The following is a 27,289-nucleotide window of genomic DNA, read 5'->3' on the forward strand; positions in this document are numbered from 1 at the left end:
CGTGGGGAGAGGCGGGGAGGATGGTGTTACAGTAGTAGGGACATCATTCTCACCCCCTTTCGAAAGATAACCCTCCACATCCAGTATCCCCCTGCCCAGGGTCACTTTCCAAGAACCCCATGTGGTTGGCCCAACTTCTGACCCCCTCCTTGGAACATCTGCCAGCACAGAGCTCTAAAAGCTTATAGGGAGGGCAAACCCTTGAGGGAAATGATTGCGCCTTAATTTTTAAAAGGATTCCTTTCAAGTTAAATTTAGACCAACTCAGCGTTCCATTAAGCAGAAAAAGTTGCCAGGCACCTGCATGCATGGCAGAGAAACACCCTGGGGAGTTGGCTGAACTCGGCCATGGCCCTGAGGCCCTGAAGCTCCAGGTCCCAAGCTCCTAGAGCCGGCTTCCGGGGGAGGGTGGGAGGGGGTTGCATAGAGGGGGTGGGGTGCATGGAGGGCGGCACTAGGGTTGAGCGCCACGTGCAGACCCCCTCAGTGAGCCGGCAAGTCCTCCCAGGATAGCCCGGCCAGAGGTAGGTACCAGCGTGGAGCTGGCGGCGGCAGCCTCGTGGATGCACCATCCCGCCCCGCCCCAGGGTGGCCCGGAGCTGCGCTTGTGTTCAGCGCGGCCGGGCGGCCTCAGAACAGCCCTGTGCGCCTCGGTCGGCGGGCGGCGGTAGCGCCCCCTCGCAGAGCCCCCTCACTCGCACCCTGGCTCCCTCCGAGTAGGTCAGTCTGTCGTGCCTACCCTCCCCCTTCGCTCTCTCCTCCCCTTCCTCCTTCGTGTTCCTCTGGGGTGCCGGGCACTGCCTCGGATTCCTTCCTCCCCGCTGCTCGAGTCAGTTTCCCTCGTGGCGGCTGCGGCGGGCGAGGCGGCGGCGGCGGCGGCGGCGGCGGCGCGGGGACCACGTCGCTGCTACTGCGCTTGACCAGCTTGGCTGCCCCCGAGCCCTCCCTTGCCGTGCCTCGGGGCGCCCCGCTCCCCCATCCCCACTCTCTCCTGTCGGTTGCAGGCGGGGCGCTTTAAAGGATCCCGCCGCTGCTGCACCCGCGTTCCGGGCTAGCGCTCCACCGAGCGAGGAGCTCTCGGGACTCCTGCCCCGCCGACCCTGACCGCCAGGGGGTGCCCCAGGGTCGCAGTTCCGCGGAGAGAAGGCGAAGGGGAACATGCGGCGCCTCTCTCGCCGCCTGGTGCTGCCGCTCTTCGGGGTGCTCTGGATCACCGTACTGCTGTTCTTCTGGGTAAACAAGAACAAGTTGGAGGTGTCCGTGGTACCTGAAGTGCAGCCCACCAAGGTACGGGGTTTGGCAGCGCGCCGGGCGCGGGGCAGCCGTTTGCCGGAGGGCGCGCAGCTCGCGCTCCAGGTTTGCAGGCTCCCAGGAAGCCAAGGCGGGGGTCTGGGTGCTGTGAGCAGGTAACCGGGCGCCGGATGCGGCTACCGGATATTTCTGGGTTTGAAAAGCTCGGGGGTATCTACGGACTTGCCGTGTGTGAAAGTGAGAGTGGGTGTAGGTGGTGGGCGCGCGTCGCGGGCGGAGTGGAGCTCTCAACTTGGGCAGCGCGCCGGGGTCCGGAGCAGAGGGGGCGCTGCAGAATTGTGGCACAGAAGGTGGCGGTCTGTGGACTCCTCGAGAGAGTCGCTGGTGTTTGGGTCGGGTGGCAGGGCCAGCCGGTGCTGGCGCCCGTGAGAAGTCTGGCGGCTGCCAGGCCCCACACTGGGAGGCCGGAAGCCCGGGATGCACCGCGCGCCTGTGTATCTCTGGCGAGTGCCCTGCAGCCTCCCACGGCCTGTTGCCACCCCTGTTTTATGATTGTCCCTGAGCCCTTTGGCTGCATTGGGAATTGAACACCAGTAAAGAGTCTGTTAACACTCCCCCCCCCTTCCCCCCTAAAAAAAACACCAAGAACAACAACAACAAACTCCTTGGAGAACCCAAGTGGCTTTTCAGACTCCTGCTCAGTTGGTTCTGAGCAGAGCCAGGAGGTTCTTCCTACAGGCTCACTTTTACCTCGAATTCAGAGCTCCCATTTCTGTCTCTTCTTCTACGCACCTGGCTGTGGGGCACAGAAGGAGGCCTGGGGGTTTCCTGATCAGGGATGCAGCATTGATGAACTTAAGGGCCTGGGAAAAGCCTTTGGTATTATTTAAGGTCCAAAGCAGGAGACTGACAACAGGGGGAAGGGGAGTGTGGAGTCTCCCCAGAGGACTCACGATGCGCCAGGTGACATAGTGCTGCTTCTTCATAAGGAGTTGTATGTTGTGTGGTACCATCCTTACTTCATAGCGTAGGAAACAGGTTCAGCCTTTAACTGCCTTGCCTTAGTTCACTCTACTGATTTGAACTCTGACCTTGGATATTTAGGATCTTTTCTACTCTATCCAGGTGCCTCTCAGATCCCTTTTTAAGGAAGTCTTCTGGCACTTAGGTTTTGGAATCTTGCCAATTCTCAGTTGCGTTCCACACGCATTTTTTTGTTGGTTGACCCTATGCCATCACTGGGCTAAAATATGAGTACAGAGATGCAGAGCTTACAGGCTCCGGTGGGATTTGCTCGTCAGTGGACCAACCATACAGTGTGCTGAGAGCAAAATGGCCTCAGTGCACTTGGTGTCATGGGGCCAGGGGACTTCCTGGAGGAGGAGGACTTGACAGAACTGAGTTGAGAAGTATGAGCAGTAGGTCTATGGGTGGGTAGGGAGGGCGCTCCAGGTAGAAGTTAACAGCACCAAACAGGCTCAGGAATGGCACAGCATGCACTGTGAGTTTGGCAGCATTGGAGTGTGAAGCAGGTGGCAGATGTCAGGGATGAGACTGGGGAGGTGAAGGTGGGGTATGTTGGGTAGGACCTTGTGGATGCTGGGGAACCTGGGGGGGAGGGCTACTAAGCAGGAAAGTGAGGAGGCTTTAAACAACCTTTAGAGCACAAGATCGGTTTTCTCACTCACCCCAGACCTGCCCATAGATCTAGGGAGCTTTCCTCCTTCTTTCCTGGATGGTTCTGCTGGTGGGGACGTACACTCTCTGTTTCGTGTTGAACCTCATTACCTGAAGTTTACTTATTCTTAGCTTCCACCAGGGTCTGGGGCAAGAGATGTTTCCTTCTTTGTGCACTTTGTCTTTCCTTACCTGCCTCTTCCCTTCCTGGTGTGCACTGAACACACATTTATGGATCAAATGCAGCCCTGCGCCAGGCTCTGTGCCAGGTTTGGGGGCGACTGTGGTGAGTACATTGTGTCTCTGCCCTTTGGGGGGCTGTCATGAGCTCCTGGTGGAGGCAGCATTACAAACAAATGAGTAGTGTTGGGAGTCGTCTACTCCCGTAGCGCTGTCAGTCACGGAAGACCGGCGTCTAGTTTTGACCACTTGCTCTGTGTCTTAATATCCTATCCCCCCTCCCCCTTTCTGTATCCTTTATTACTAGGAGTTCCTTATGCTTTAAAAATCTTGATACCTTGGTGCCCTTCTTTTTTGTTAGTATATTTTTCCTTCCTGTTTTTCAACTGTAGGTATGACTATACATCTGCATAGACGTGGTGTGTGTATTCGTGGGTGTGTTTGTGTCTGGAGAATGAGCACCCCTCTGTTCTTAGTGTATATGTGTCTGAGAACAGAGGTGGAGAGACAAAGAGAGATCTCATCTTAGCCCCAGAGTGATTTTATTCCCGTGACCAATCTACGGTGTAGGGAATTTGCTCATCCTGCCGGAAGGAGTGCAGTTGGGGTTCCTAAACCAGACTGCATGTGAGAATCACCTGGAGGGCTGGCTTACCATACCCATTTTGGGATTTATGATTCTGTGGGTTTGGGAGAAATTCTAGAATCAGTACTGTTACAAGTGCTCCATGTGAATCTGAAGCAGCCTATTGGTGGATGGCATTCAGGAGCTTGATGAAGAATATGAAGTGTGTGGACTTTTTAATAGTTCCATTGGCCCCATGTAAATATGCCTGCGTGATTTCATTCTTCTTGAGTTCCTGGTGGACCAGGCTGTGTGAGAGGGTTCACACGTGCAAAATAACAACAGGTAGCCTTTGTACAGTGCTTTCCAAATTCACAAACTCCATTTTACATAGATGCACTCCTTCAGTCTTCACAACTACCACGTGAGGCAGATAATACTTTTATGCAGATAAGACTGAGTAATGAGGTCATACAATTGGCCCATGCTAACAAGGCTTATTATTAAGTAGCAGCATCAGAGTCAGGGATGGGACAGGATCATTCTGGGCACTGCCCACCCACATGCTCCTTCCGTGCCACTGTGCCTTGCGGACTGCCTGGATCTACACTTGTGGGTGATGGGGTGAGGTTAGGGATGTTTGCAGCACGTGCTCCCCAACCCACTCTCCAGCACTCCTGTGGCTCATCCCTAGACACTGGCCTTTGGAGAGCTTAAGGGGGTTGCTGTGATTTGTGAGGGAACCCCCCAGAGCGAGATCCCACTCTGCCCCGGGGCAGAGGAGGCTCCTTTGCTGGTCAGAGTACACCCTGGTGGGGAGGTAGCACCCAAAGGTTGCAGCACCTTTGGGTTGGAAATCATTGACCGGGGCAGAGATTGTTTCCTCAACAGTCGGAATTTGGACATTTCCTGGGACATTGGTCTATTGTGGGGAAAAAACTCAATGCTGGGTGAGTTTAGCATCCTAGGTTTCCCTAAGAAACGCGCATGCATAGCCATGCAGAGAGCACTTGCCTTGCGCGTGGCAAAGCCTCCGGGAACTGTTCATAAGCCTAGGATTCTTCCCACTGCGGTGGGGAGTCAGCTTATTTTCCCAGCGCAAGAGCAGAGGGCTCCCTCCTCTTAAACGTACTTAGAGAAGTTGTGAATGCTGGAGGGATTGGAGAGGAGAGGGCTGTGGTGAGGGCTCCTGGGCGGGGGACCTCCTGGATTTTAGATTCCATGTGGCAAGTTGCCTTCCCTGGGATCTGCTACAGACTCGAGTTCTGGTGCCCCAGGCCCTGGATCTCCTTTGTTCACAGTGTCAGGACACATCTCATTCACCCAGTGCCGGGACCTCCAAGGTGGGCCTGAGGGTAAAATAAAACCGACGCCTGGTCACAATCCAGCTGATGTGGAGCAGGCAGGCTGTGCCACTGGCGGAAGAAAATTGAGTGTTCCCCCCTAGTTTCAAGAAGGGCTGCTTCTATTAATAGCTCAAGTAAAGATTTCTTTAAGTATGACTTTTTAATATTGATTCTGTTCTTTCACCCGATCCCCTCCCCCCAAATTCAGCAAGCTCTAATTCCTAATTGGAAATCATGTAACAGGTTTGATGTCTTCGTTCAAACTACACGTTTAGCCATAAATATGGTACCGCTAAAAAATACCCCAAAAATGTTTTCATTTCTTCTCTCCTCTATCATTTGTTTGCCTTATGGAGAGGTCTGCAATAAGTGACGGAATTGGGAAAAAAAAGGAGAAAACCAGAAAATTTGTCTCCTATTTCCTAGAACTAAATTTAGTCCAAGGGCTTAAGCTTTAGTAAAAGCCAAAAAAAAAAAAAAAAAAAAATTGAGACCTGAGGGTAATTTTTTGAGGAAAATATTGGAAATGTAAAGGCTTTGAACAAAGTGCCTGGGGCCCATGTAAATGTATTTGTGTTGAACTAGGGATACAGCGAACACTATGAGAAAAGAACTCGTTTTCTCCATAACATTTGCATACCACAAATGCCTGCAGTATATGACACTGTTATTTTATTCCCCATTTAGTAGATAATTTCTCCCATTTAAAAAATCATGAATTTCAGAGAGAGAGCCCCTATTAATCTGCTGGTGCTCAGCGGGTGGGTACTGGACTCTGTCCAGGGGATTTGGACTCTGGCACGACCGGAAGTAGCCCATTAGCAGAAGAATGTTTATCCTTTCATTGGCTCCTGTGTGGGAGCTGGGCCCTGGGCGGTGGTTCCTGGAGCAGCTGGTGGGATGGTGGTGCCTGGTGGCCCCACAGTGGCTGCTGTGAGAGGCTGGGAAATAGGGAAGTAGGAGGTTGGAACCTCAGGTATTCAAGAATTAGTCTGTCTCTGCTTTCTGGCTATCAATAAGCATTTAAAAAAAATAAACAGATGAATCTGAGTTTACTCCTCCCTTTCTGAATCTGTCTAGCTGGGGGGAATTTCTCCTTCCCGGGTCATTTTTGGAAGCCCTGGGGTGTACTCAGGCTCTAGCTCCCTTTCCCAGCCAGCACCATCCAAGTTGGACCACCTAGCTCAGGTCCTGCTGGGAGGCCCCATCCAGGGATCCAGGGACCCCCAGACCTGCTTTAAGGGAATTCCCTCTCTAAGTCAGTCTAGGGAGCTCTCTTCCTCCCTCAACCCTCGTTCCCCCTAATTGGCCTGGTGCTTTTGGAAACAAAGACCAGGAATCCCAAATGTTCTTGGAGGCACAGAATGATTCCTGCTCAAGTCAGAGAAGACAAAAGGGCAACACCAGGCAGGATAGAGAAATTAATGTCCCTGTCACAAGCCTCCCCAGCCTGTCTAGGGACTACCCTTTCTCAAGGTTGCTCATCTGTTTGTGTCACTTAAAAGTGTTAATTTCCACTCATCAGAGGTCATGGATAAACTGAACAGGGACGGAATGAGGCTGCGTTGGCTGATGCCTACGGCCCCAGGATTTCCACGCAGCTCGTCCACTGCCATCTCCTCTGCCGTGTGTGCCTGTGTCCTTCCCCACACCTCTCCCGTCACAGGTGTCCCCAGGTCTTACCAGGCACCAGGAATACATTTGGAGAAATGTTGCTGTGCCCTTGTTTAGTTTCTAACATTCACAGTTTTGTCACTGTTCCAGAGCATCTCAAATACCGCCCCCCCCCCCCCATGCATTTTTGGGAAAAGAATCTGAATTAGAAAGCAGGGACGAATGGCCAGCTCCTCTCATAGGGGCAGACTGTGAGCCCTTTTGCACATTCCAGCCCAGAGACCAGCATTCTAGACCTGCCCTCTGTGTGGGGAAGTGAGGCTGGCTGTGCCCTGTGCCCTCGCCAGCTGGCTGCTGACCCTTCCCACTTGTCTGCAGTGACCTGAGCTAGGTGGTCAGCCTTCCAACTCGGATGGGCCTCAGAGACTCACACTGTTCACTGGAGTCCAGAGAGAGACAGCCTGACCCTCTCCTCGGAGCTCCCACATGGGTGTCTAAGCCAGTGTGCGCTCACCTTCCGGGTTTTCTTATACACGTGGCAGCTTGGGAGTCTCCTGCTGGTGTAGGGAGTGCCAGGGACAACACACATCCTCTCTGCAGGCCCAGTCTCCTCAGCTGTGAAATGGGGGCCGGGTGAGGCAGCACTGCCTGTCTCCCACTGCCCTGCCAGCCCTGTGAGTGGTTTCGGGTTACTTGTGAATCACTCTAAAGCGAGACCTCATGGCTATCAATAATCACACCACAGATACTCTGTGTCTGTTACTTAGCTTCTAATTATTTTACCAGAAACGCTAGATTAACCAAAAATAAATCAGTCTCTGAGTCCTCAGATGTTGAGCTGATTAAGAAGGAACCCCTTTGGGATACTTAGGCGCGCACACACACACACACACACACACACACACACACACACTCAGGCGTGTGCGCGCATACACTGGTGCCCCGGGGAATTCTGCAGAAGCTCCTGAAAGTGCTGGCTCTGGTATTTTGATATTTCAGAATAAATGGCCTGGTGTGACCTTCTGGGGCGGCAGCCTGCACTCGGCGGCGGGCAGCTGCTGCCATCACAGGACCTAATGAGCGCTAGGAAGCTGAGAGGGAGAGAGAGGGAGAGAGAGGGAGAGATCTCTACGGGGTGAGAAATGTCTGTGCCACCCAAGGAGTCCTCTTTCCTTCTGCTTTTCTTTCCATGCGACCCTCCTCCCTTCATCACATTCCTCCTCCTCCTCGGATTCGCATCTCCTGCCCCGCGAGTGGGGTCAGAGCAGAGAGCCCCGGAGCACTCGGTCAGGGGCTTAGGGAGAAGGCTGGAGGGACCGAGCCCAGTCCTTCCCTGAAGGCTCCAACCATGGGTGGGAGCAGCCTGCTGGACTGCTCCCCCATCCCCCGCCGGACTGCCCCCCCCCCCACCTCCCCTGCCGGACTGCCCCCCCCCTCCCCTACTCCTCCCCCTCCCCCCTGCTCCTCTGGACACAAAGGCAGCTCTTTCTGGAGGAGGAAGGTAACCTCTCTGGCCACCCTGAGCCAGTCCACTCAGATGCCCTTAGATCAGCAGGAGCCCTGAATGTGGGAATTAAGGAGCCCTTTGACCCACCGCCTCCTGCATGGCCTCCTGCACGATGCCAATTTTCAAGCACAAAGTCTCTTCTGCATACCATTTGCAGGAGACAAGATTGGGCACTTAAAAAAACAATTAAATTCTCCTCATGTCACTTGTCTACTTAACTGTAAACACTACAGAGATCTTTCAAGGAATTGCTGGGGAGACCGACATGCTCACATGATCCTAAAGCCTTGGATTTGAATGCCAAGAGGAAGAAAACACCCCGGCTGCCTCCTTTCTAGTGATCCTGTGGTTTAAACCCAGTTTGCATCTCATTCCAGGCCAGGAGAGAGTGGGAAACACCCGTAGGACTGCTGTGACCACCCCATCTTGACCAGGTCTCTCCAAAGAGGTGGCTGTCTCTTTTCTCTTCCTCACCAAGGTTTAGAAATCAGGGTTTTTTCCTCTAGGGTCCGATTTGAGATTTATGTATCTTCTCTTGTTCCTCTGAGAACACTCGAATCATTCATCCCCCCACTCCCCCCCAGCCACAGAGGCTGGTCTAATCAATATTTATGCACCCATCACTCGCAGCTGCAACATGCGGGAATAATGAACGCCCAATTCCTTGATGGCCGTTGAAAAATTAGCTGGTGCCTGTATTTCAGGCTCATTGTTTTCTAGGATCTCGGGGAGATCAGACCACGTGGCCCACGGATTAATTCAGCCACCCAGATAATTGGCTGTTAATAGATGGCCAGCTGATGGCTGCCAGCTGGGTGCTGAATTGGCTCCGGTCCTTAGGGTGGGCTGTGGTCCTCATCAGAAGAGGGACAGCCAGTAAGAATTGGCTGATGGAAGGCGAATCAGGACCAGGAAGATAAGAGGTAGCTTCTCTCCTCCATCACCTCCTGTGATGTTTTTTACAGTTTACAAATCATTTTTCTTCACCTCAAATGCCTCATTTGATCCTTCCTGCCACCCTGAGAGGCAGATGTTATTCTTCTTCTTCCCATTTTCTAAACTATGATGAATCAGAGGTGATGCAGGGAGGAGACTGGCAAGCTCCCGAGTGGCCCTGAATTCACTCTTTGGACTGTAGAGCACATGCTCTTTGTATTATGGCCATCCTCAACTCCTGTCTAGCTTCCTTTTCCAGGGGAAATTAAACCTATTTTATCTATGTACTAGAGGCCTGGTGCATGGTGCATCATAGCTACCGGCCAGTCGACCGGTTGTCCGGTTGTAATGGTTGCTTAGGCTTTTATATATATATATACTGGTAGATGTATTCCATGTATATTTTCATATGGGCGGAAAGTGAGGGCTCTTGCTGAGAAATGACTCCCTATCTCTGATTAAACACCAGCATTGCTTTTCTGCACACTGAAGGGAACTGAGGAGTGAATTAAGGGGAATATAGAGCCCGTCTCTGGAGGGCCATGGGGGAAGGGTGCAGGAGGAGTTAGGTTTTCCTTCAAGATAGGCCAAGTCTAATCCCTTGCAGGCCTTAGAGCAAGCATGTCAAACTTGCGGCCTGCGGGCTGCATCCCTCGTTTATTTGGCCCGTGTTAGCCTTTGAGTTTGACTTGCTTGCCTTAGAGACATGTCCCCCAGGATGCTGCCTTCTGCTGTGGGAAGATGCTGGGCCGGAGTGGCAGACTTGGGGTCTCAGGAGAAGCAGAGAGAGAGACTCCCACCTCCTCAGTTCTGTGGTCACCACTGGCTCTATCCTGATGTGGTGAGCCCATGCTGGGCAGCCATAGCTCCCCTGGGCCCTGGGGTTTGACAGCAGAAAGGAGGCCATGTTGTCATTCACGAGGCTGCTCAACTCATAAAAGGTTTGTGCAATTAACACAGAAACTGTTGATTGGAATCCCTTTCGTGATGAACGTGGTCCTTAAAGAATCAGAAGCAATTCCCTCCTAAGGAAAAATGTCACTTGAAAGAACTTAATACAGCCTATTTGAAATGCAAGGCTAGTGTGGGGGGGAATGACTCCAGGAGGGAAGTACCTTTAGAAGACAAGCGGCATCACTTGGGATTCTCCCTCCTTCTGGACTACAGAGGGCGCTGCCTGGGTCTTACTGTTTAGCCTTGACTGTCCACTGGTGACTGCTCAATTCAGTCCATTCTGTGCGGATGGACTGCTGGTTCTGCCCAGTACAGGGCTCATCCGCTTTGTTGCTGCTTTGGTGGCAGGGTGTGACTCATGTAGTAGCTGCTCATATATATATGTTTAATCTTATAAAAGCATAAAATCAGGAGACTGCTAATGTCTTCCCGGGTATTTTGTCTGCAATTCCAGTAAACAACCAGTGCGCTCATGCTACGTGGCCTGAATGGCAGTCAGTCTGTACTGCGAGATCCCCAGCTGACACATGACTTTCTCTCTCTTGTCCACTTCTACTGATAATGGCGACGTTAAAGGGGACTGTATTTTTAAACTGTGCTCATGGAGGAAGGATGAAAGAAATGCGAACCCAGACAACTCTGACATCTTCCCTCTCCACTTGGAGGCCCTGATAATTTTCTAATCATCTGCTCAATTCGGGATCAGACCAACTCCCTGTAATACTCCCTGTTTACTGGTAAATGACATTATGGTTTTGGCTTTTTCTCTTAAAACCGAGCATCTTCTTTCTTGGGAAACTTCCTGGCGGTGTCTACTAAAGCTGAACATACGTATATGACCTTGCAATTCACCCTTGGCTATAAACCCAACAGACACGAACATGTATTCCGGTGAATGTTGTGCACTTGAATTGGAGTTGGCAAACATTTTTTGAAAAGGACCAGGTAGTAAGTATTTTGGGTTTTTAGGATTTATAGCTTCTATTGCAAGTAGTCAGCTCTGCTGTTGCTGAGTGAAAGATGGCATGTGAGCAACGAGAGTGGCTGTTCCAATAAAGCTTTATGTATGCACACCGAAATTTGAATTTTGCATATTTTTCATGTCTCATGAAATATTATTCATTTTTGGTATTATTTTCAAATATTTATAAATGTAAAACCCATTTTTAGTTTGCGGGGTGTATTAAAGCAGGTGGCAGGCCAGATTTGGCCTGAGGGCTGTGGGATTCCATTTATATAATGTGTGAGAACAGGCAAAACTAAGCTATGGTGTGGAAGCCAGTTTCATGGTGATCCCTGGTTGGGGTTAGTGACTAGAAGGGAGCAAGGGGGGCGCTTGCGTGGGGAGCTGGTACTGTTCCGTTTCTTAATCTGGGTTCTCGCATGTGTTCACTTTGTGAAACTTCATTGAAGACATGCTCTTTTGGTTTGTATAATCCACTCTAATGAAAAATTCAAAAGAAAAAGTCTGAACCACGTGTGGCTTCTGACTCCAGGTTTTAGCACCTCATTTGGGCTTAGAGTGTAGCAGGTTTAAGTCTCTTTATAGCCACTGGTGTTTGGTTTCTGGTAAGAAAGTCTTTGGAGAAAGGCCTCAATATGTCTTTCCAGTTTTCCAAGTCTTATTCCTTTTTACAGACAGGGAGACATTTAACAATGGGTGTGGGACAGGCACCAGCCAACCCACCTATGAGTATGATGATGAGCATTAACTATTTAGTTGCTGGATCATAGGAAGATGGGGAGGATTTGAGTGGAGACGGGAACCATGAGTAGGACTTTAGCTGGTACAGTTGCCCCATAGCGAATCTGGGCTGAAATCTACCTATACTTGTAAGTAAGAGGTGGAGGCTTAATTGCACAGAATGGGATTATATGGCACAGCACCTGGCTTGTAGAAAACCAGCTTCTATTTTTTTTTTTTTGCATCTGGAGTAAAAAAGCAGAGAACTAACAATCTGAACCCCAAGTGTCAGGTGCCTCCTGTGTCAGTCGTCAATTCTTCATAACAACCCTGGGTAGTGGGCATCATTCACCCTGCTTTTCAGATGAGGAACATCAAGGTTTAGGGAAGTTAAGTGACTTTCCCAAGGTCGTGCTGCTCATATGTGGAGGAGCTGGATTCCAAACCAGTTCTCTGTGGCCCCAGAGCCACCATCTTTCCCCTTCACCATGCTCACCCCAGGCTTCCTAATCTCTCCTCACAGTCACACTGAGTCTGATCTCTTGAAAGTGATGGCTTGAATATATTTTCCCCTGAGCAACCAGCCTTTACAGCCTGCCTGTGTTCCGCTTCCCAGAATTGCACACACTTGTTTAGACCAGAGCTGTGGAATGAAATAGTGTTATATCAGAAGTCATCTCTTCTAGGACACGTCTTCTTAAAACAGTAGTGAAAGAGAAAACTTTACAGCTTTTTCAAAGAGAGATATATTGGGCTTTCAGCATTATTTGACATCCCTTATGAATACTTCTCTCCTACAGGTGACTAGAAAGGTTTCTGGTCCCAGGGTTAAGTTTTAAAAGAGAAAGTCTCCATGGTGTCACATTCTGGGCACACCACAAGACTGACCCCGGAGGCGACAGTGAGGAACTGATCAACAGATTCAGAAAACACATAGGCCCTTTTACCAGTGGATGGTAAACACTCCCCACATCACCCTTCAGAGAGGAATAGTCGGTGTCTAGCATAATAGCACCAATTATTTGGTTGTTTGTGCTGAGGAGTTGAAAGCTATCATGTGCGGGGAAAATACTCAGCATGGAGCAGTAATTATGGATCAGCTGATGATAAAAGATGCTTTGGATTGACTGCTAATTAGATTATTAGCACCAAAAACAAATACCTGCTATGAACCATAAATAAGCTGCATTTATAATATTTTCTACTTTTTGATGCAATTTTCTTTCTTTTTTTTTTCTGTGCCAAGACTTTCCATTTCGCCAGTCATATTAAGCATATTTGTGTATTGAGCTGTAATCAAGTCATTTTCTTATTTCCTTCCAGTCGCAAAAGGGGCCGGGAGAGCTGACCTGTGTTGAGTGCCACATGGCAGGCTCTCCGTGGAGTGTGCTAGGTCTCCTCTGCTATTCCAGAGCAGGATCCAGGTCTTTCCCCTGGGCACCGGGATGGCAGGGTTTTCCCCGGGAAATCAGTGGTGGAGTTGATTGTCAAAGAAATGACCTGGTTGCTTTTTTGTGGCACTTTGAGGTTAGGTCCTTTTTATCCTGGATTCCAGGAGTATAGGATGGGCATTTGGGTGCTTCAGGTGCCTGTACCTCCCTCCCTCCTCACCAAACCGGTCAACAAATAGGTTGACAGTGTGTTCCCAGCAGTATGAGATTCCTGCTGTCTTCCTACCTACGTGGCTATGGGTTCTATGAGTAGGACCATCTGGAGAGCACTTGGGACCTCCCTTGGTTATCCAGAGAGAGAAGCCAGCATGGTCCAGGGACCCCTCTGGCCATGTCCTTGATCAGTGATGCCATTGAAGGTCAGCTGTCCTCCCAAAGTGCTAGAGATGGAGCTTGCTTGTGACCACCATTATATGCCAGGAGTACATGTAGAGAGGAGAGGCTTCCATGGGGAGAGGGGCATGGGACTGCCTTTTGGGAGAAATGCTAGGTGCTTTATGTGTAGGTCATTCACTCTTTTCAACCACCCCGTGAGGTAAGCGGGCTGAGATTTAGCTAGCGCTTGTCAGTGTAGTCATACTGGGTGATTGTGACTGGCACCTTTCTGATTCAACAGTGCCCGAGCCACACAGGTTGTCAAAATGGTGTTGGATGAATGTTATCTCTCTCTGGATATTGCACTGGTGATCTTTATTTTACCCATGTGGAACTTGAGGTTCATAAATGTCCAATAATTTGCCCGAGTCTGTAGAGCTAATTAGTTGCAGAACTGAGATAGGCCTGTGTGAGGCTGGAGCCTGTGCTGGGGTGCCTTTGGGATCATTGGCAAGTGAGAAACATGGTGAACCCTCAAAGGCGTTTTTCCCTTTGTGTGTCTACCCAGTGTGGGGAGAGAGAGTAGGCCAGTTCCCCTGCACCTGGCCACTGGGTCGCGAGCATAGTTCATCAGCAAATGGATACAGACATTGCTGGTAGGAAGCCCTGTGCAGGAGATGCCGGGTCTGGGTTCTGATCTCTGTGCCCAGGGTGAATTCTGGGGAGTGGTGGAGCAGCTGGCCTCTGGCCCCTTCTGCCTCTAGAACTCTGCTCTCCTCTTGGACTTAGGATGCCTTGCTTTATCCCTAGAAAGACAACCGTGTCGCTAGGATGCCTGATTAATGGGGAACAGTGCACAATGGATTGAAGTCTTTCCTCGCTTCTGAGTCAATGTGAAATGTGAGGTGGAGGGGATGGAGAGAATCTTTATGCGGGTTCATGGGATAAGAGTTTGAGACAATTGCTTTTGAATTTCCTAGGAGTTGTTCTGCAAGGGTGAATTTCTTCCCCTGATCGTGCCACTCTTCTGTTCGCTCAGAAAACTGTGTGAGGTTTAATCTCATCCTGAAAGCTGTTTCAGTAAAACAGGAGCCTGTTATTCCACAGGGCGTCTTATTGGAAGAAGAAGGATTTCAGGCAGTCTTTTAAAGTCATTTCAGTGATTTTTGAAGAAGTGCATTTGCTGGAATCCACTTGTCCCCCAAGTGCCTGCTGTTTGAAAAGCGTAGCGCTAGTGGAAGGATAACAGGAAAGGAAAGCCAACTTCAGGATAGAAAATGGGCTGACTGAGCGACCGACTTTAATTGAATTAGTCGGGGAGGCCTGTTGTGGGTTCTGTACTGTTTTGGGTACCGTAGGCCAGGGTTGGCCCCTGGCAAATCCAGACCCTCTTCTCCTGCTGTTTATATAATAGGTTTGTGAGCTAAGACTGTTGTTTTTTTTTTAACACTTTTAATGAAAATTATATAAAATTCAAATTTCAGTGTCCATAAATGAAGTTGTATGGGAACATTTATGCTCATTCCTTTGTGTATTGTCAAGGCTGCTTCTACTAGTACACTACATGGCAGAGTTGAATAGTTGCAATGGAGATTAGCTGGCCTACAGAGCCAAAATTCCCAGTGTGGCTCAGGGGTTGAGCATGGATCCATCAACCAAGAGGTCACCGGTTCGATTCCCAGGTGCCTGGATTGCTGGCTAGATCCCCAGTGGGGGACGTTAAGGAGGCAGACCATCTATGATATTTCTCTCTCATTGATGTTTCTGTCACTCTATCCCTCTCCCTTCCTCTCTCTCTAAAAATCAAAATTCGAGCTGGTCCTTTATAGAAAAAGTTTGCTAACTCCTGCCTTCGACCTTTGCTTCTCAAAGTGTGGTTCATGGGTGACGGGTGTTGGCACCGTTGGGAAGTTTGTTAGAGGTACCATAACTTAGGCCACTCTTCACCTACTGATTCAAAATCTGCATCTTAACGAGACCCCCCCCCCCCCCCCCCCCGCCACACACACACACCCCCGGGGAGTCCTGTGCAATTACAGTTTGAGAAGTGCTGCCTTAGATGACCGATGACTTGCTCACAAAGAGCTAGTGTGAACATGCTTCACAAACAGGTCTGCAGTTGGTGCTTAATTTCTCTATTGAATTCAGTTCCATCCTGAGCTCCCATTCTCCTGGTTTGGGGTGGGGATTCCTCTTCTGCTTACAGATTCACAAGGATCCAGGAGCTTCCGCAATGCCCAGGGATATGGGAAGAGGCTGGAATCTGCATCACTGACCAGACCCTTTATCATTCTGCTGTTCTCAGGCTAGTGGGTTCCTTGTGATGCTGGGAGCCCTGGAGCCCTGGGTCCCTTCTCCTAGGGGTACCACGTGGCCATTCCTCTCTGGCCCTGCTACCCACTGGGGCACCCGCCACTCTCAGGACTGGCTGGCTGCCTGCATTGTCTTCCCAGCTGAAGGAACTGCCTTTTTCTGTCACCCTCCTGTGCATTCTTTCTAGCACCGTATTTTGCATACCACCTCCATGGAAGCAAGAGAGCATCCTGGTTATGTGCTGAGGTTGGGGCTGCAATGAGAGTAACTGGGAAGAATGCATGAGAACAAATTCAGATGGATATCCCAATACATCATCACCCTACCATACCTGTAGTATGTCACGATGCAGTTGGGGACATAGCCAACACAATCTAGACAGCAAACGTAGGCTATCTTCCTGTAGAGCAAGAGGCAAATTTTGTAGGAGTTTAGAGAAGGGGAGGGTGTGTGGACAGCAGGGCCAAGGGAGGCTGTGGGATGCAGCGAGAGTGACCATAGGCCAATGGAAATCAGGAGCTCGCCAGATTGTGGAAGAGTTTGAAAATCCATTGGCTTATTTTTGTTCTAAGATGCAAGTGTGTCTGAAAGTAGACAGATCTTCCCAGTTGGGAATATTATAGTCTACTCACTGGGGACTTTGTTCAGGAAATGTTTGGGGTTTAAGGGTTTTAAATGTTCAGAGTACTCGAATTGCTCTTAAAGGGACATTTCAGTGAAATTTGAACTTGGCATTCCCTTTCTCTTACCCCTCCAGCCTAAATGATAGTCACATATGTTCTCTATTTTTTCTATTGATGCTCACTTTTCTGGACTACCTATTTTTATCTTTAATTCATGTAGCTGCTCTTAGAGGAATGCCCTGTGGAGACGTCATCTTGCCTATCTACATTCCCTTGAGTGAGGCATTGGCAGGGTTCTGGCCAGAAGTCACCTAGTCATGCCCTCTGAGGGGGTATGCTGGGCATCTGAGTTCGAGGGCCTGAGTCCAGGTGCATTAATTGGAAGAACTGAGAAGTGCGGATATCCCAGCTGGTATTATCAGGAGGCTAGATCAGGATAAGGATATGGAAGATTTCCTTCTGCTTATGTATACCAGGTAGCCCACAGGCTGATGGATGGTCCACTGATGTTAATGAAATGTGTGGCTGATCCACTGTGCCTCTTTCCAAATTATCCTCTTAGGAAACTGGCTAGGAAAGAACCTAACATGGTGGACATGGAAATATGCTCCTGATAAAGTTTTTAAAAAGTTACGCTAAAAAAAAGAGGGAATTCAAAATTGTGTCATAGTAGGATCCTATTTTGTTTAAACAAGATGTACACTGAAAAAAATCTTAGAACATCAAAATGGGTGATTTACATAAATGGGTATTGTTTATGCTGTACTTCTCATTTCTGCTGTTGATTGCTTGATTTAGGGTTATCTTTTCCCTATTTCCCTCCACTCCTCCCTCCTCCACGTTTCAATAAACAACATAACAACCTGGAATATAAACTCCCATATTATTCTTTGTGCATCCTGTAATCAGTACATAAACATATATAAGATCTGTTTTGGTCATTATTAAAAGGAAGAGAGAGAAATTGGTCGTATTGTATAAACTTTGCATCTTACTCTTCATTTAATTATGCATCCTAGAAATCCTCATGTCAGCTAACTTATTTTTTTTAAAAAAATATATCTTTATTGACTTTAGAAAGTAAGGGAGAGGGAGAGCGAGATAGAAACATCAGTGATGAAAGAGAATCATTGATTGGCTGCCTCCTGCATGTCCTACACTGGGGATCAAGTCCGCAACCTGGGCGTGTACCCTGACCGGTTATCAAACCGTGACCTCTTGTTTCATGGGTTGTGCTCAACCACTGAACCACACTGGCTGGGTAGCTAGCTTATTTTTAATGATTGCATAATATTCTACAGTATGGATGTGACATTTTCTTTAGTCATTTCCTTTTGATGGGTATCTAACATATCTCTTATCTTTTATCACTACACAAAGAGCTGCAGTAAATATCTATGTACACATATTCTTATATGTTGGTGCTTTTACTGCTATAGGATAGATTTTGAGGAGTGGGAATTCTGAGTTAAAGGGAATCAGACACACACACACACACGCACACACACACACACACACATTAATACTGTTTTTAAAACAGTCTAGTAATCCACTTTTCTATTAGCAAAGTATGAGAATACTCTTTCCCCAATATCCCCTTTAGCATAAATTTGTCATTATCATTTTGCCAATTAGAGGGTATAAAATGGAATCCTTTTGTAATTTTATATTCCTCTGACTACCAGAGAGGTTCTCCATTCGTTTATTGCCATTAAAAGAGCTGCTCTTCTGTGAAGTGTCTATTCATAGCCTCTGCCCATTTTTTCACTGGGTTGTTTATCTTTTTGTGTCAATTTTAATTATTCTTTGTATGCTATAGATAGCTCTTTGTTGGTCATATGAATTATAGATTTTTCCTAATAAGTTGTTTCACTGTTGATTTTGTTTATGATATATATTGTCATGTAATTTTTTGCTTATTTTTATATAGTTAAATATATCGTTTTAATAATAGCTAATGAGTATCTGTCCCATTAAAAAGACTTTCCTAACTCCTAGGTTGTATATAAAACATCCATTCATTATGATTTTTAAATCTTAAGTACATCTGGATCTAATTTTTATATCTAGTTTGAGGTAGGAATTTAACTCCATTTTATTCCAAATGTGCCGGGGTCCAACCCCAGCGGGTCCAGGGGTCCCCAAAGGTGTGGACGGAGTCGGCGAAGAAGGAATGACACGGAGATAGCGTTCAGTTGATCAGCAGCCTAGCCAGGATCTCTAGCCAGGATCTCCAGCTAAGTTCTGGTCTAGATCTCCAGAGAGGTTCTGCTTAGGATCTCCAGCCAGGTTCTGTGTCCATGTTGTCTTGCTAGGTTCTCCAGCCAGGTTCTCCAGGTTCTCCAGCCAGGTTCTGTAGCCATGTTCCCTCGCTAGGTTCTCCAGCCAGGTTCTATCCAGGTTCTCCAGCCAGGTTCAGTCACCAGGTTCTAGTCAGGTTCAGTCCAGGATCTTTTGCCATGTTCTCTCCAGCGAAGTTCTTCTGTCTGTAGGTTCTGTGTAGGTTCTGTCTGTGTAGGTTCTGTCTTCTTCTGTCTCCTGAGTTCTGTCTCTTGCTGTCTTATTACATCTGTATTTATACCAGTTGATTCAATCCTATCAATCTCTATTACAAAGGTTAGGGCGTTTCTTATCTCCATTCCAGGGAGTAAAGATTATGTAGCTTAAGCATGATTGTTCATAGTTAAAGTGATTAATTACCCGCCTGGCACTTAGTTGAGGGGTTTTATTCCCTCCCTAACTTCAGGGAAAAATTCCTACCTGGGGAAACAACCTTTCTAGGAGAGGCATGCCCTCCCTGACTTCAGGGAAAAATTCCTACCTGGGGAAACAACCTTTCTCGGAGAGGTGACCTTGGTTAAAACACACAGCGCTAAGGGGAGCAAACATATTAAGAACAGTATGCTATATATGCCAGGTCCCTTGAAACAGCAAGGATGGACCGGCTCCCGGCACAAATGGATAGTTATTTGTGTCAAAACCATTAATTAAATAAACCATCTTTTCCTTCTCTAACTGAAATACCATCTTTGTCATATATTTATTTCCCATAAACACTGGGTTTTAGTTGTGGACTCTCCATTCTATTCTATTGATCTATTGATCTCTCACTATCATACTTTTTACTAGATTTTTCTTATTAAATCTAGTAATTACCCATCGGATTTATTAGGTCCAAAATCATATCATTATCAAAAGGAGTTAAGTTTGTCTCACCTTTTCGAGTGATTTATCTTGATTATTTTATTGTCTTGTTTTGTCACATTCATGAGAATATTCAAAATGAAATCCAATGAGCCCTGGCTGGGGTGGCTCAGTTGGTTGGGCATCATCAGGTGCACCCAAAGGTTGCTGGTTCAGTTCCCTGTCATGGCACATGCCCAGGTTGCAGGCTCCTTCCCCAGTTGGGGGTGTGCAGGAAGCAGCCATTCGATGTTTCACTCTCACATAGACATCTCTCTGAATCAGATATAGTTTTACTCTTTTATTGATGCAGTGAATTATTTTGATTTCCATATTTTGAACCAACCTTGTATTCTGGAAATATGCCCTATTCAGTTATAGTTTACTTTTATTTATGCTGCTGTAGTTTATCTGTTGTAATTTGTTTGGAATTTTAACATCTATATTCATGAATTATATTGATTTATAGTTTTTTTGGGTACTCATTTGTGTTTAGACTTAAGCATATACTGCTACCATATTTAGGGAGAATGAATGAATTAGGGAGATTTTATTTTTCAGCATGTGAGAATAGTTTAAACAACGTTGGCATATCTATTCTTTAATGACTACACAAAACTCCATCCTGAAAGTACTGGTACTAGTGACTTACCCAGTGGTAGCCCTTGACTATCTTAAATACCTATTTTTATTTTTCAAATCAATCTGATAATGTTTGTATTTTAATAGGGATATTCCGCATATCATAATTAGTGAAATAATTGATAAATTGAATATTTACTATTTGTTTTCCTTTATTTTTATGCTTCTTTTTTATTAGCTTCACTAGTTTGGCCAATTACTTTCTCAACTTCTCTTTTTTTTTTTTTTTAAAAAAAGATATTTTATTATAAACTCTACACGGTTACCTTCCTTTTCAGGACATTTAAATAGATATATCTATAAAAACAAGATACCAATGATTTTTTTCCTGCCAAAATGTTTTACTCCCTCATTCATTATTGACCTAATAAATCGAGCCTTTTAGGAGTACTTTTACTCCCTTATTCTTTCCTACACTGAAAGCAGGCAAAACCTTTAGAAGACTTTTACCCACCCACCTTCTACCACTCCTAATTTCTAGGTTTTGCTGTGATAATTTAACACTTCTAGAACGAAATGTCAAGTTTTTCTTTGCTGAGTGCTGCTGCTTCTTAAGTATTCTTACTTGTCACTTACATTCCATGTTTTCAGCACTTTAATGCTATCAATTTAGAGTCAGCCATACAGACTGTAAGGTCTGTTACTCACCACTGTTTGAATCTCACCCATCTCAAGATTTCTGTTTGTTCTGTTTGAATTCATATATATATATATATATTTAAAAGTTTCCCATTGTAGTTGACATACAATATTATATTAGTTTTCAGGTGTAAGGGTTATATTGTCTTTGAACTCTTGCATATCCACAGATATGATTCTCATGTGGCTTGGCTATCCGGCAGTCTGTTGATGGTATTTTTAAAAATGGTTGACACTATTATAGATGTCCCCCATTTTCACCCCCTTTGCACTGGTTTTCTACTGTCTTCTGGACTCCAGCTTTGCAGAGGGCAGGTCTACTTGAAGGCTAATTACTCTCCTCTGTAAGTTACTTCCTCTTTCTGTTTGGGCCTGGGAGGTTTTCTCCTTATCCTGGGAGCCGAGAAACACACCTTGGGCTATGTCCTTCCCCATGATTCCTGCAAGGAGCTCAGTTCCGTGTGCAGACAGTGAGTGTCCGTGGAACAGATGCATGAGCTGAGCAGGAGGCCTGACCCAGAGGCCATAGTGCAGTTGAAAGCATAGGTTTTTGCCCAGGATTTGCTCAGACAGTGCTCAGGGTAAGAAAGCAACAGTGGTGCTTGCTCCCCTGGGTCCCGGGCCGGCTTGTTGCTCTCTGGGAAGACACTTCTGCTGAGTGGGCAGGGGTGTGACCCTTGGCCTTGAGCTCAGGTCCTCTGTGGAACAAGGAGGGAGACGAAGAAAAAAGAAGCAGCAAATACACAGAGCTGGAGAGAGAGAAGGCGCCCAGCCCCTTCATTGGAAGCGACAGCCGTCTGTGGGGCTGCGCTGTTGGTGCTTCGGGTGGTAATTTAAACAGTTGAAAGGTAAATAAGACACGAGATAGTAGTAAAATAAATGTAGTCAAAGGAGGAAAGGACCAAATTGAAACTCATCTTGCATAGAACAAGTGACTAATATCAGAGAAGGACTTGTGTCTATAAAACAGTTGTAGGCAAGCATGTGTCAGCCTGTGTCGCACTCCATTTTCAAAAGGCAAAAGGCGCTTATGGTGGCCTGACTCGCTGATTCTCCAGGGGCGGGTGCAGGTGTGAACTCTGTGTGGTTTGTCAGGGTTTGTTTTCGTTTATTTCCGGTTTGGTGGGTGGTAGTGTGAAGTCTTGGAAGAAAGCCACCCACGGGGCTTCCAGGACAGCTGTGCCCGCCAAACCAGCCTGGGAGCAAGCAGATAGGGGCTCCCCTGCTCTCCATTTCGTGAACAAGTTAAATTCCACAAATGTTCAGTGAGTGTCTCCTGTGTCCCACACTGAACTCTGCAATGTGGGGATGAGGGGAGAAGCCCTGGCTCTTCGCCCTGAAGACCTGTGCAGCTTTGCAAGGTAGCCACCCTGGAGGCCCTGCCTTGCTGTCCTGGTGTCTTGCTAACGCAGAGCCCTGGGTCAGCATGCTGGGCAGCTCAGCAGAGGCACCCCACCTGCAGCTGACGCTTCCCTGCCATCCTCAGCCTCCTATCCTCTATGCTCGGAATGCCCGCTGCTTTAAATCCCCTGACTCTGTAGGAAGACCCCAGGGGTGAGGGGTGGTTTGTCTAACTCTCTGTTACAAATGGGGCATGGCAATACTTGACCGCCAAGGCGTTCAGGGTTTGGAGTTAGAGTCCACGTCCCTGCCTTTTCCCTTAACCCCCATGACTCAGGTTGAGTCATGTCTTTGAAAATCAGGCGTTAAGATGTTTGCTTGAATCTAGTGCCTATGGGAGGGTTGACATAAGTCTTGTAGACTCAGAGAAAAAGACCAATCAGCTTGACATGAATTCCCCGAAAATTTAGAACAGATGGTTCTCGTTTCTTTTTTGAAAATATGTTTTTGATGATTTTTTTTTTTTTTTTGAGAGAGGAAGGAAGAGGGATAGGAACATTGATGAGAGAGAGAAACATCCATCAGCTGCCTCCTGCACGCTCCCTACTGGGGATCAAGCCCACAACCCGGGCATGTGCCCTGTGGAATGGAACCTGTGACTTCTTGGTTCATGAGTCGATGCTCAACCACTGAGCAACACCAGCTAGGCAGACAGATGGCTTTCTGAGCACTTAGGGGAAAAATGTGGTGATTGCCAGGCTCCCTTAAGAACAAAGCGTGTCTTCTGTGTTCGCTCTACTGGGAGGCCAGGGGAAGGACATAGTAAGGCTTGGCCAACATCTAGTCCATGTGCTGGCACCGCACCTCGCCCCCCCCCCCCCCCCCCCGCCACTCCCCCCTCCCCCCGGCCCACAGGACTCCAAGAGAGATGGCGCTGATCCTCCCCTGTGCCAGCATATGTCCGCAGTTTTCATGGAAGCCAGCACCATGCTTGGTATCTCCTGCTACACTTTGATTCTGCTTGCTAAAGATTGCCTTCAGGGTAAGAAACAGGCTTCTTTCTTTTTTGTGACTTTAAAAATCCTGGGCCTGTTCAATTTCTAAGATGCCTAGTATTTGGAAGACGTGTCCTTTGGCAAGACTGCAGGTAGGACAGCCTTTGAATTGATGAGCTGGTGAACAGAGTGCCCAGACCTGGGGGCCATGAGGAATCTGTGTGCTTCTTGCATTGATAGGGAATGCAGAGATTTAGAAGGTAAGACAGGGAGGAAGAAGGCTCTAGATTGGCTATTCAGTGACCTGGCAAATGCAGAAATTAAACCATTTTCTTTGGAAAGATGGGACTCAAAGACAAGGAAAGAATGGATTTGTTTTTAATGATTTCAAGTAGAATTGAGCCTGTTCCTGCGATTGTTGGAAATAAAATTGGTTAGAGAAATGATGTCAGCAGAGAGCGGGGATTGTGAACCAGGAAAATAAATGAGCTCTGAAATCGCCTTCTATTTTATAAATATTGTTTCTGGAGCTGAGAAAATTGAGACAGATTATTTCTTTCTCTCTCTCCCAAGCTATGGGTGGGAGAAGCCTGAGTATCCCATTTGGACCTGTGAGGAGCGTCTCAACCTGTCCGGGCGCGCTAAGTGGCTCTGTCTGCATTTAGACACACTCCATTTCCCTTTCAAGGACCGCTATCAGCAGTAGCCAATTACAAACACACCTCATAACACATTATTGAGACACACTGCACGCAAATAAGCTGGAGAGATGTTTCATGATTGTGCGGCGCCGCGTCCATTACAATCTGTGCGCGCTCCCGTTGGATGGAGGGGCCGGTTCCTGGGAGTGAGCATCTCTGGCTGTGTGTGTTTATGTGTATTTCATTGTCATTGTGTCTTAATTGGACATAATTTGAGCCAAATCAATTTACACTTTCAAGGAAGAAAAAAGGGCATCACTTCACATGATGACAGGCTCCTTTTAAGCCAGAGATGCCTTGTTTTTGGTTGTCTTGGAGTATCACCGCTATTAGCCACCTGAATTCATCTGAGAACCAAGGCTGATGCATTTTCTGACTCAATGGGTGGCTTCCTTCTGTTATCTGTTTCTCCTAGAGAGGCAAAAGGTGGGCAATTTAGGGAAATGTTCCTTGGGCTGTCACTTTCTCCACTCTTTCATCTGCTGGCTTGGTTGTGCAGTAAAAGTTTGCTGAATTTTATTTTCCCGGCTGTTTGCCATTGCCTTTGGATTGGAAGTAATGACTGCGTTCCAGGTCTGGGGGAAGTGGCGGCTGATTACAGAGCACAGGGAGCTTCCCCTGTGGTGTGTGGGGTGAGGGTGGGATCTGGGAATGAGATAACAGCCAGGCTCAGGGGGCTAAGCCCGAAGAATCTCCACTTATTGAGGCAGGAGGCCTTTGAGTTTCTCAAACCTGGTTGCTCTCTCTACCTCTAGGATGCTGAGGCTAGGGAGAGGACGTTACCTTCTCAAGGTAGCTAGTTAGTGATGGAATTGATCTGGAATCTGGCCTCTTGGCCCCTAGTCCAAGCTCTGCACTCTGTCTGTTCTAGGCTGGCTCTGTTTGCTTCTGGGAAGTGCAGACTTTAGTAGGGAGCTGGGAGCTGCTGACAAGGATGCCAGGAAGCCTGTGGCCCCTCTGCCATGAATGCCGTCCCGAGCGTGCAAACAACTAACACTTGTGTCATGCTCATGCCCCAAGGAAGCTCCATTCTGCAGAGTCCTGAATGAGGGCACATGATTTCAAAGGCTTGTTTTATCAAAGGATTAGTTTTATCTTCATTCTTTGGAAAAAAATGAATGCCCAATCCACCTACCTGTGTTGTTGTTCTTGGGTTTTGCTCTGGTGGTTTCGGGCTGTCCTGGAAGAGGTAGCAGAGGAAAGAGAGAACAAACCTGTAAGTCAGCCAGACACATTTGCAGCAGGTTGGAACCTAGCTTGGGTCTTTCAAGCCTGTTTGTTTGGTTGAGCGGGTGACACGTCCAGCCTTCTAAACTTGGAGACATTTAGTGTTCACACTGCATTCATATGTTCCTTAGTCCTTGGCAAATAGATTGCTTTTGAAGAACTGGTGTTCCATCTGCCACTTCTATTAGTAAGGGTGGCATTTGTGACTGATGTGGAAGTGGTGGAGTCCTGGGGCTTTTGGGATTTGATGTCACCTATCTGCAGCCTGAAACTTCGGGGTTCACATGGGTCAGGGGTAGGAGTGTGGGTTCGGTATTTCCTGAAACACACCACCTGGCTGAGGGAGCCTGTGTTTGCTCACAGCCAGGCAGTTGGTGCCAAGTAGTGGCACATTCCTACTGCTACTTTGCAGCCAGCAAGAGAAATAGGCAGGGCAGCCAGCAAGTTGGTATTTTGAAGAATCTGCTCATCTTTGGGTGTGTAGGTGTTGTTGGGGAGGTGGTGAGAGTCTGAGGCATGGGGTATGATTCTGTCCCAAAGAACCAGCTGTTTCCTGGCTGGTGGTCTTGAGAAGAGCTGGTGCCAAGGGAGAAGGATGGGAGGTAAAGCGGTCAGTACCCTGGGAAGCACCATGCTTCTTGCCATTTAGGAAATTTTTCCTAAGAGCAATGAGACCATGAGACTTGCCTTATGTCTGTTCTCTGCTTTGATCATCTTCAGAAGGAGCTAGGCGAAAGACAGAAAGACAGCAGTTCCTTCTGCCCATTCTGCTAACGGGGAGACTGAGGCTCCAGGAGTGACTGGTTTGAGCAAACGTGAATTCCAGCATGATACGGTTGTTTGTGCAAACCAAACCCTTCTGCTTTCCATTCTTGTATGTTAGACGAAAGCAACAAGAAGAACAATTTAAAAAATTTAAATGTCATTTTCAGTAGGAATAAAGGATGGATATAATCTGGGGAATTTGGTTATGTGCAAGGGCTGCCCAATCAGCTAGGTTTGAAAGAGGCCACTGGGGATGTGTGAAGAGGTTTAGGAGCGTGACAGGAGTGCCTTGGGGCAGCAGATGGTAGAGGGTGCCAGCAAAATGTGTGTCCCAGAGGTGCAGGGGCATCCCGAAGAGCCCCCAGCTATATCCTTTATTTGCAAACATTGAGCCATGACTGGCATAAGCAGAACTGAAGGATGGTCCTTCCTGGGCCTGTTTTGCTTCAGAGAAGCAGTGGGTTAATACAAAGGATCCTCCAAAGAGACCTATTTGTAGGAAGTAATGTTTGTGGCAGCACAACAAAGAATCCCTCCCTTCCTACCTCCTTCCAAGGAGTTTCCATGGGCCAAATTGAGGACAATATGAGCATCAAAGTAAATAATTAGTATCAGATTATGACCTATTGAATAAGATAGGATTCCGTGAGCTCATACTGTTATAAGTGGGTGAGTAAATAAATAATAAATGGATAATGGATAAGTAAATAAGTAAGTGAGTGGGAGGAGAAGGGATAGCTCTTCCTTACAGTAGAGTGCCAACTGATAAATGTAGAGGGGATGATGGAAATAACTATTCACTACTTGCCAACCACTGTAGTTGATATAGGCAATAGTTGTCAGTGGATGATAAATGTGAGTGGGAGGTTTTGTAAGGGTCAGTATGTTGGTGCCATATTGTAATCATTTCCCACAAAATTGCAATCAAGAACAATGGAAACATGATGAACTATCAGTGGTGAAATCTGGCAGACACCAACTTGGCCAGTTGAGCAAAGTTTATATCACTAGTGGTGGGATGGGTTGACCTAGGGCAGGGGTGGGCAAACTTTTTGACTCGAGGGCCACAATGGGTTCTTAAACTGGACCGGAGGGCCGGAACAAAAGCATGGATGGCGTGTTTGTGTGAACTAATATAAATTCAAAGTAAACATCATTACATAAAAGGGTACGGTCTTTTTTTTTTTTTTAGTTTTATTCATTTCAAATGGGTCGGATCCGGCCCGCGGGCCGTAGTTTGCCCACAGCTGGTCTAGTGTGTCCCTAGGTATGATGCACTGAGGCCGTGACATCATTCCCATTGTAGTCCTGCCTAGAATGCATGGCTTGTATCTGGTCATGAGGAGACACCAGATGGACTCAGGCCCTGTAGAATGAAAT

General features: G+C 47.5%; 1 protein-coding gene across 1 annotated transcript in view; it reads left to right on the forward strand.

Moving 5' to 3' along the window:
• Window positions 1-1,000: 1,000 nt before the first annotated feature.
• GALNT14 (polypeptide N-acetylgalactosaminyltransferase 14) overlaps window positions 1,001-27,289 on the forward strand; it is a 187,150-nt gene continuing 160,861 nt past the window's right edge. Inside the window, exon 1 of the mRNA XM_081100654.1 lies at window positions 1,001-1,287. Coding sequence (XP_080956780.1) covers window positions 1,159-1,287 — 129 coding nt within the window. The 5' untranslated portion in view covers window positions 1,001-1,158. The remainder of the gene's footprint in view (window positions 1,288-27,289) is intronic.

This window comes from Myotis nattereri (genome assembly GCF_964212035.1).
Source record: "Myotis nattereri genome assembly, chromosome: 10".
Lineage (NCBI taxonomy): Eukaryota > Metazoa > Chordata > Mammalia > Chiroptera > Vespertilionidae > Myotis > Myotis nattereri.